Source organism: Terrapene carolina, unplaced genomic scaffold (assembly GCF_002925995.2).
Source record: "Terrapene carolina triunguis isolate 2854851 unplaced genomic scaffold, T_m_triunguis-2.0 Scaffold146, whole genome shotgun sequence".
Classification (NCBI taxonomy): Eukaryota; Metazoa; Chordata; order Testudines; family Emydidae; genus Terrapene; species Terrapene triunguis.
Genome location: NW_020664497.1, coordinates 819,733 through 830,305, shown reverse-complemented (window position 1 = coordinate 830,305; position 10,573 = coordinate 819,733). Strand labels below are relative to the sequence as shown.

The 10,573-nt window shown below is 44.8% G+C and overlaps 1 protein-coding gene across 1 annotated transcript in view; it reads right to left on the bottom strand.

The window, feature by feature from the left end:
• The window catches only part of OGDHL (oxoglutarate dehydrogenase like), an 88,826-nt gene extending 86,401 nt beyond the window's left edge, over positions 1–2,425 (bottom strand). Inside the window, exon 1 of the mRNA XM_029912004.1 lies at positions 2,195–2,425. Coding sequence (XP_029767864.1) covers positions 2,195–2,401 — 207 coding nt within the window. The 5' untranslated portion in view covers positions 2,402–2,425. The remainder of the gene's footprint in view (positions 1–2,194) is intronic.
• Positions 2,426–10,573: the final 8,148 nt, after the last annotated feature.

The following is a 10,573-nucleotide window of genomic DNA, read 5'->3' as shown; positions in this document are numbered from 1 at the left end:
TTTAGAAGGTCTCTCTCTATAAGTCTATATATTATATAACTAAACTAGTGTTGCATTGTAAAATAAACAAGGTTTTCAAAATGTTTAAGAAGCTTCATTTAAAATTAAATTAAAATGTTGATCTTACGCCGCCGGCCTGCTCAGCCCGCTGCTGGTCTGGGGTTCTGTTCATCTAGGCCAGCAGCGGGCCGAGCGGGGCCTGCGGCCGGGACCCCAACTGGCAAGGGTCCGGCAGCCAGAACCCCAGACCGGCAGCAGGCTGTGCGGGGCCGGAGGTCGGGACCCCAGACCAGCAGTGGGCTGAGAGGCTCAGCCCACTGCCACTCAGGGGTTCCATCTGCCGGCTCCTGCCAGCCAGGATCCCGGTTGCAGGCCCCGCTCAGCCCACTGCCGGTCTGGGGTCCCGGCCCTACCCACATACAGTGGGTACCTACCTTCTCCCTGGTTCTGGCCCATTCTCTTCCTCTCTGCACTGAGCTGAGGGTGGGAGTGCACTGAGCACAGGGCTGGGGGTGAAGGGTCTGGCCAGGAGCTAGAATTAGGGAGGGGGCTCAGGGTTGGGACAGGAGGTTTGGGTGTGGGGCACTTACCTGGGCAGCTCCCATTTGGTGCGAGGGGTGCAGGAGGGAATGGGGCGGGGGTGTGTGCAGGAGCTCCCATTTGGTGCTCAGGGTGAGGCTGGGTAAGAGTCAGGGCAGAGGGCTGGGGGTATGTGAGGAGAGTGCAGGTGTCAGGGCGGGGGGGGGGGGGGGGGGGGGGAAGGTGTCAAGCAGAGGGCTGGGTGTGTATGAGGGAGGTACAGGGCTCAAGGCAGGGGCCTGGGGGGTGTGTGAGGGGCTCAGGGCACGGGCCTGGGGTGTGTGTGCGTGGCTGCGGGGCCCAGAGCAGAGGGCTGGGTGTGTGTGAGGGGGGGGTCAGGGCGGGGGCTGTGGTGTGTGTGCGCCCCTATTCCCCAAGGCCCTGCCCCCGCTTCTTCTCTGCAGACCCCGGGACTCCCATGCCCCATCCAACCCTCCCTGCTCCCTGACTGCCCCCTCCAGAGACCCTCCCGCCCCTAACCACCCTGCCCGCGATCCAACCCCCCCTGTTCCCTGTCCCCTTACCATGAGGCTCCTAGCAGCATGTTCTCCTCCGCGCAGAGCCAGACACGCTGCCCCGCAGGAGCGGGCAGCCCCGCCCCCCAGAGCGCTGCGCGCGGCGGCAGATGAGCGGGGAGCGTGTCTGCCTCCCCATGGAGCCAAACACTGCCCCACAGGAGCGCGCAGCCCCAGCCCCCAGAGCGCTGCGCGCACAGTGGCAGGACTCCAGAGGAGGGGCGAAGGCGCAGGGAGGGGCCGGTGGCTTGCTGCACTCGGCCGGGCACTCCGGCCCGGGAGCGCGGACCCCGCGGCTTGCCACGCTGGGAGAGTGGGGCCATTTGGCAGGGTGTGCCTGGGCACACCCCGTGTGCACGCCTATGCTTCTGCCCACCTGCCCCCGCAGGGGCGAGGGGGGGCGCGGAGAAGAGTGGGCTGGGCCAGGCAGGATTTTTAATGGCACGCTGCTCGGGCAGGAAGCAGCGTGCCATTAAAAAAATCGGCACGCGTGCCATAGGTTGCCGACCCCTGGTATAGAGGTAGCAATTAAGAAATATCTAGCAGGTGTTTGGAATTTAGAGACATGTACAGAGTGAAATATTTTCCAAACTATAGGCAGAAATTTAAAGAAGGTAGTTTTACAAAACGTTTAAGGCTGAAACTTCCAAAGCCAGCATGGGGAACTAAGCACTCAACTCCTTTAGGCAGCTGTAAAATACCACTCTGGATATATGTGACTTAAGTACAGCAGAGGACATGTTTTGACCCTATTACAAATATTAGAAGCTTGAAATTTCTGTAAATCATAACTAATTTCCTTCAATAAACTGATTAAATAATCATATTGCAACAAAAAATTCTGAAAATCAGATGTTTGCTTCTGTTAATATTTTCATAACACAAGACATCCCATATTCTTCAAACCAGTTCACCATATTTGGGGCTTCCTTATATTTTTATTTTGCTGCAATTTCGTATCTTGCAACGATCAATATATACAATTAGTTTCATATTTTTCATTTAATAAAAGACCTTTTACAAAATAGTCAACAAGAGTGGAATCAAGATTTATTCTTTTTATCTTAACAGTAGAATTTTCAGTTAACATTTAGACTTACCTTATGCACACTTTTAGGGTTTTCAAGCCATGTGTAGTACATTTCCTCTACATAATTTGAATTACTTCCACTCAGGAATGGTTCTGTAGCTCCTGATGAAACATATCGTTGGCGCTGCAGAAATACCTTTCTGGCTACATCTTGCTTTACCAAAAATTGAATGCCATGAGGTTTCAAGGTAGCTACAAGAAACCTCAAATGACTCATGTTTGTTCATTAGGTAGAAGATCCAAGTCTATTAAAAAGACAAAATAAACATAATTGGAAGAATGTCCAACACACTATGATATCTTACTACAAAATCTAGCCTTATGCCATATATTTCCTCTTGAACAAAGTTCAAGCTTAAATACAAAATATCTTCAAGACAGCGGAAAGCCCACTGATCAGTTATGAACCTATGCTCCGATATCCCTGCTGTCTACAGCTGTGAAGGTGCTGCTAAGGAGTTGCCCATTCCCATACCCAACAGTCCATCTCCCAAACAACTGACAGAACCTTGAACTGATGACTCTGAGGGCTTCTATGGCTATAAACCGGGAATTGCTTGAGCTATGTACCCCAATGTCCTGGATGCATGAACAAAACAGAGACTCACTCATTCACTCACACCCCTGGGTGATATTGGCAGCTGTAGTGATATTTTTAAAGACCAATCCCCTTAGAGATATCCTAGAGGGCTTCCTCCCACATCTTGCGCCTGAGAGGAGAACATGGAGCTGTTGGTCCCAAATTCATAGCTCCATGTGTTATGGAGGGAGTGCATGGAACATTAAGAGGGACTTGAATAAGTGTTCATGTTGGCTTTATGTTTAAATAAGACAACGTTACTGTAAGGGGTGGATTGTCCATGATTACCTAGGTTAGTCTTTTGAAACAATTTATAATTTGTGTAAATGAGCACTCCTGAAAAGTGAAGAAGATACACTGTTACGCCCAACGACCACTTAGTTTTTTTACTTGCTTGAACTGGACAAGTGAATTTCCTAGAATTTGGGGGGACAGGGGGAGAAAAATCACACACATGCAAAGATTTTCATCTTCATCTGAGAAATTCTGAGCATTAGAAACTTCCAGTGATGCCAGTTGAGGATACACAGCTCTCACTCAGAATTAGAGTTCCTAAATGTAAACTACACTTTGAAATCTAGACAAGAATCCAACTACACTATTAGACAAATCAAAATGCAGGAAGACCAACATTAATGTTAGGGGAAGATGGTAATTTTGTTTCCACTTTAAAACAACACCTGAAAAACTAAAAGAACATAACGATATTATATAAAGCAAGAATATTCAAAGTTAACCCCGACTTGTCATCCCTGACTTGTGTTATTGTGCATAAGTATTGCAAACATGATGATCAAAGCACAGTAATCAGCTACATTGATCCACTGAGACTGATCTCGTATGGATTATCTAGTTATGCGGTCAGTTTTAGCTGTGAATTTCTTTACTTGGGTCCAGGGCCAGCTCTACTATTTTTGCCGCCCCAAGCAAAAAAAAAAAAAAAACCCGCCCGGACTGTGCCCCCCCGGGAATGGACGGAATGCCACCCCTTAGCATGTGCCACCCCAGGCACGTGCTTCCTCCGCTGGTGCCTGGAGCCGGCCCTGCTTGGGTCACTAACTAAACAATCACTAAAACAAAGATTTTAAAGAAGCATATTCAAGTTTTAAATACACACTTTTAAAAGATTCTAAAAGGACACCAACTTAAAAATCACCTGTCTGATTTTTATTTTATTTTTTTTACCTACTATAGTTATCTACAACATCTATGATGACTACAACTGACATAGATTAGAGGAAAAATATTTTTCACTTTGTGCATTTGAAGAATTGGCATGAAAATATTTCTGAAGACATCACTATCACCACCACCTGGAGAAAAGAAAAATATTCTCTCAGGCAACTTTTTTATTTCTAAACATACTATTAGAAAGTACATAGAAGGCACTGTTTAGGACTCATTTAAGAAGCTTCTACCCAATCACTGCCCAAACTGGGAGTACTTAACTCATTTGAAAAGGGTATTTTAAATGTGCTCCTACTTCTTACCATAGACAGATTCAGCCCTGTGCACTCAGAAGGTAAGTGTTGACAGACATGTGAGTTAATGAAAGACCTTACTCCTCTGCACATCTGGAGAACACACACAAATACCTGCTTTGTTTCTGCTCAATCAGCAGATCATCTCCTCATGCCAAAAGAGATCTGATGAAAATGCTAGGCATGAAAATCCTCCCCTCATTTCTCTCAGATCTTCTCCTGATTCCAGATGTCTCTCCCTCTGCTGCAAGCAGCCTCAAGATGTTATCCTAAGTCACGCAGGTCAAGTAATTTACTCTTAGGAGATGCATTGCTTTTAGCACAATTGCTAATAAATATTTAAAAATCTTTTGCATTTTGGTAATACTGAAGAGCTAACACAAGTCACACTGTGTGAAAACCTTTGGGGCAAAATTAATGCCTTCACCTCAGACCAGAAAGAGTACAGAAGGTTCAGCTCCTAGAAAAAGTGTGGGGATTTGGAGGGGTGGGGGGGGGTGGAAGAGAAGGAGAGAGGAAATCATTCAGGAACATAGTGCAAGAAAAATATAAACATGCTAAAATCTCTACAGTAAAAAAAAACAAATAAACAATAAGAAGCAATAAAAATGGCAAAATATGCAAAACAAAATTATGAACATAGGAATATGGAAAGTAAAGGCTAGCCAATAAGAAAGCAACAATCATCCAGCCTGATCCTCTAAATCCTTCAGCCAGTACAAAATACATTAACCAGCAAAGCAGAGGAAATAATTTTGTACAATTAGAAAAGGCTCTCTACAGTAGAGCAGGAAGAATCCCCTGACGGAATCACCAGCATGCAAGGTGGTTTAGCAAAAACTACACCAACTAATCTCACTGAAGTTCAGGCAGCAGCACTTCTAGGACCACTAAAAAGGAGAGGCTTGTAACTGCTGTGAAATCCCTTATGATGTACAAAACACCAGGCTCAGATGGGCTTGGGTCAGACTTCAATAAAATTTTCCTCAAACATATATGCAATCCACTGTAGAGAGTACTCACACAGATAGCCACGGGTCAACTTCCTCCAGCTTAGATTCAAAGATTATAAAGCCTGAAGGAATGTAACGGGTTGGCACCCACCCCTCATAAGCACCCCTTCTGGTCAGGCGTGTCTGAAGTCTTTAAACAGTCCTGGCCCTGGTCTGAGGCCATACCCCCAGGGCTTCCTCCCTGGAGGCAATGTTTTTGCCCTCTCTGAGCCCTTCTCTCAGGGCATAACTACCTCCCCAGTGGCTGTTGGAGGGCGGGAGGAGCAGGCCCTCCCACAACTCCAGGCCCCAACCCAGGGACCCTTTAAGTAGCAGCTACATGCCACATCTCTTTAACTAACTACATTTCCCTGGGACACGTCTTTGCGACTCTTAGCTTTGTTGAGTCCCAGAAGCCAGCCAGGAACACCTTCCTTGCCCCCCGGTCCCTGCCAGCAACTATCTGCCTTAGCACTTGCAGCCAGCTAGGAGGCCCTTACTTGCTTCCCTGGTTCCTGCCAGAGCAGCTGCTCTGTCCAGCCTTTCAGCTCCTGCAGCCAACCAGAAGCACCTCTTCCTACCTCCCCCACTCCCTCCTAGCACTGAGCTGTCCATGGTGCTGCAGTTCCCTTTCACCAGCAGGAACACCATTTGCACTCCTCTGGCTCCAGGATGGAGCTGACTCTGGTCTGCACTGCAGCTCCTTTTATGCTAGCCTGCAAACCTCTGATTGGCTAGCCCCTTCCAGTCTCCCGCATAGTCTTTCTAGGACAGTTGGAGGACTTTGTTCCATTGCTCCTGTCCTGGGACGGGTGTGAGGGGGGCCTCTGGGCCTAGTCCACCCTGTCACAAGGAACCATTGTGATCCTCTAGTCTGACGTTCTGCATAACACAAGCTATAGGACTTCATTGTATTAATTTGTTTGAATTAGAGCATCTCTCTTTTAAAAAATATCCAATCTTGATTTAAAGATTTCTTGTGATGGAGAATTCACCACACCCCTTGGTAAACTGTTCCAAAGGATAATTACCCTCACAGTTAAAAATATTTTTTTTCAGTCTGAATTTGTCTAGTTTCAACTTCCAGCTATTGGATCTTGTTAAACCTTTCCCTGCAAGATTGAAGAGTCCTCTATTATCAAATTTCTATTCTCCACCTAGGTACTTATACACGGATCAAATCACCTCTTCACTTTTTCTTTCATTAACTAAACAGACGGAGCTCCTTGAGAATATCACTATAAGGCACGTTTTTCCAATCCTTTAATCATTCTCATGGCTCTTCTCTGAACCCTCTCCAATCTGTCAACATCCTTCTTGAATTGGGGGCATGAGAACAGAACACAGTATTCCAGCAGCAGTTGCACCCATGCCAAAAGCTGAAGTAATACAACCTCCCTATTCCTACTCAATACTCCCCTGTTTATATATCACATTAGCCTCTTCCCAGGTCAGAGTACGTATGGCCCGCATTCTTTATTCTTAGATGTATGACTATCATTTTTATTAACGACCTGAAAGAAGACACAAAATAATGACTGATAGAGTTTGCAGATGAGACAAAGATTGGGGGAGTGGTAAGTAATGAAGAGGACAGGTCACGGATACAGAACCATCTGGATCACTTGATAAGCTGGGTGCAAGCAAATAATATGTGTTTGAGTATGGTAAAAGGTAAACAGCATAGGGCCAAGAACTGACCCTGAGGGACACCACTAGAAACACACCAGCTTTGATTATGAAGATTCCCTGCCTACACTTACATTTTGAGAGCTATCAGCCAGTTTTTAATCATTTAAAACATCATCCTGCTTTTTCTCCAAATACAGAACAGAAATATATATTAAACACTTTTGCCTTCTACAGTATTACTGAAAATTCCATTTCTATCTAGTAATGAACCAATACCATTGTTAGGATTCCTTTTATTCATACTATATTTACACTCCTCCTTATTGTCCTTAACTCTGCTAACCATTGATTTCTCCTTGTGTCCTTTTGCTTGTTTTATTGGTTTTCTACAATTCCTAGTCTCTAATTTATATTCAGCGCTATCAACTTTGCCTTTATTCCATTGATGTCACTTCATCCCGAAGCAGGTTGATTTTTGTTTTAAAACCAGTATAGTCTCTCTCTCTGTTATGGACTTTTGAGCATTTAGTAAAATATCCTTAAACAGTTCCCACTCATTTCTCTGTTGACAACTATCAAAAGAAAGGAAAGCCCTCATCATTGTTAGACACAGGCTACAAAATTCCCTTATCAGGCAAACATATATTAAAGAAAGACATAGGGGAATTTAGTCCGGTGTGCATTCCACACCATCATTTTTCCTTTCATTGTAACAGATCTCACAGTTCTGAGATACTGCCACCTCACACATAGAGGGCAGCAGGCAACTGGGATATACATGCTCTCTGGACCGACAACTGTGATACACAGTTTCTCCACATTAAAGAATAAGCCTGAGTGCAAAAAATACTCCTAGGGGAATTCTGCACCAAAAAAATTACAAATTCTCCACATGACATTTTAAAATTCTGCATATTTTATTGTCAAAATAACACAATATAAACATGCCAGTTACAATTATTTTGGAAATTTATTTCAAAATACCTGTGAGCAAGTATGTCTGTAACAAAACAGACAACAAAAAAGATTCAGGAAATATTTTTTGACAATTAGATTTCTTACTAGGCATGTTAATACAGAACTTTGAGTAATAATTCATTTAAACTACAATACAGAAAAGTATTTCCCGCACCCCTCAGAAGCAGTGCAAAGGCTTGGGGAAGTCAAGGGTGATGGAGGAGCTGAGGGAGAGGGAAGTAATTGCTGGGAAGGAGCCTGGGAGTGAACCTGGAGGGTTGTTGGATATGGGTGGGAAAAGCATGGAACAGGTTGGGGTTTTTTTTGGGGGGGGGGGGAGTGGAATTATTAGGGAATTGGGGCACCTCCCCCATGCAGACCTTGGCTGACCCCTAGCCTCTCCCATTCAGTGAGGCATATCTGACCCCATCCCCATGCAACCCCTCTTCCCCATTCCCAGGCACCCCCTCACCCCATGTGCCCTTACACCCCCACTCATGTACCCCATCCCCCTGTCCCCATGTGGCCCTGCACCTCCACTCCCAGTCAGCACCCACTGCAGTCTGTCTCCCCCACTAGCCCTTCTGAACCCCAGTCTATGTGACCACCCCCCCAGCAGCCCATTGCTGACTGTCTCTACCATATCCCATGACTCCTCACCTGGCTCCGCAGGAAGGGTGCTGTGAAGAACGCAGCCTATCCACCTCCCTGTCGGCTGCTATGACCAGTGAGCTGGCTGCCCTGTGTTCTGGCACCACAGCAGCCACTGGTGAGCGCAAGGCATAACTGTAGTGCCTCTCCAGCAGAATGTATTTTCTGCAGAGAAAAAAAAATCTCTGGGGGACATGAATTCTGTGCATGCTCAGTGGTGTGGAATTCCCACGGAGTAAAAGTAGTATGTGTTTCAGCCTGATATGGGCATACAGAAGGATATCCCTGTGCCATACTGGAAACAAATAACGAGATATGCGGTTGCCAAATACTCCCCTGCACTACTGGTTTCAGCTAGGAAGAATATAATGCAAAGCATGCACCTATCTACCCATATGGAAGATCAATAAGAAGAAAAGGAGGACATGCTTACAGAAACACAAGATGAAATGAATGGAGTCTCCTCAGTAAGATCAATATGCCAATAACGACTGAAAATTATTGGCAATACTGTCTAGGGGACTAAGCATGGGTCTGGAAGCCAGGAACTTCTGAGTTTTAACCTTGATTTTGCTTTTGGCTGGCCTTGCACAAATCATTTAACCTGTTTCCATTTCCTCCCCTTTAAAATAGATAAGTAGCAATTATTTCACAAGGTTATGGCAAAGATGAGTTAGTGTTTGAAACGTGCTTTCAGATGAAAGTCAATACAAAAATCTTATTACTAGCAAGGGACACCTCTCCCTTCAAAGTAAACGCTGAAACTAGTTTCCTATTTAAGCCTACTTTTAATTATTACTACACAAGTGCATCTAAAAGAGTAGCATCATCACTAAAAGGCCTACTGTGTACTGCCTCCTCTGTCATGAGACACAAACATGCCCTGCCAGTCTCAATCTCAAGGAAAGAAAAACTATTCTAATAATAATGGATCAGAAATCAGGAAAGATTACATGCAGGATGCTGAGTCACTATGCAAAGACTCTGAAATCAGAGTCTACCAGGTTCTCAATATGAAACATGAATATAAAAACAGCAACTTGACTTTGTGAAATTACAGCCATCTTGAAAATACAATCCTTATCCCAATGTACTTTGTCACTGTTCACAGTGACCACTAAGCTAATACGATCATATTAAAAGGAACTGCTAAACTAGTTATGAGATACTAGTCCTACAATATGTAGTGCATGTGCTATGATATCTATGCCTAGAGCCCTCAGCATTCACTGAAGTCAATGAGGGTTGCATATTCCCAGTGCATCTGAAAGTAATGTCAATTCTTTCATAACATTGCTAGATACAGCCTTTTCTATTCCGCCACAAAGCTAAAACTCTCATTCAGGCTCTCATCTCAGTTACTGCAACATCCTTCTCTCTGGCTTTGACAAATACAATCTAGTCTGAGCCACTGCCAGTGTTGCAACATCCACACTGTTACTTTAGCATGCTAACTCAAGCTGAGCTAGTGTGTCTGTCCACCCATCCTGGGAATCACACCTCCCAGCTGCAGTGTAGACATCCCTTTCAGGCCCTTCACGGTCTACCCCCACACTACCGATCATCTCTTAATTCACTATCGAGATGTTAACTCTGATATGCCCATAATGCCAACCTCCATCATCAACTTGTTACATCTTCAAACAAACATCTTCGTACCTTTTCCCATGCTGCCTCTCACACTTTGGAGGAGCTCCCCAAAAACATCTGCCAAGCTAGTATTATCCTCCTTCATATCCTTCCTTAAAATTCCTTTTCCGCGAAGACTACAAAAAAATTAACAGTTATGGCCCTGGTATGCTGAGATGACTAGCTATCAAACTAACTAAGGCAGCCTCATTGTTTCCTTGTACTCCCATCTGTCTATCTGTTTCCATCTGTTGTTATATACTTTGATTGTAAGATCTTTGGGGCAGGGACTGTCTTTTTGTTTTGTCTTTGTACAGTGCCTAGCAAAACAGAGTCCTGGTCATGACTAGAGCACCCAGGTGCTATGGTAATACCAATAAATAATAAATATTTTTGAAACAGATGATAGTCATACAAAAATCCAAAGCCATTTGGGATCACATTGGCAGAGTTAAGAGTATATAGTT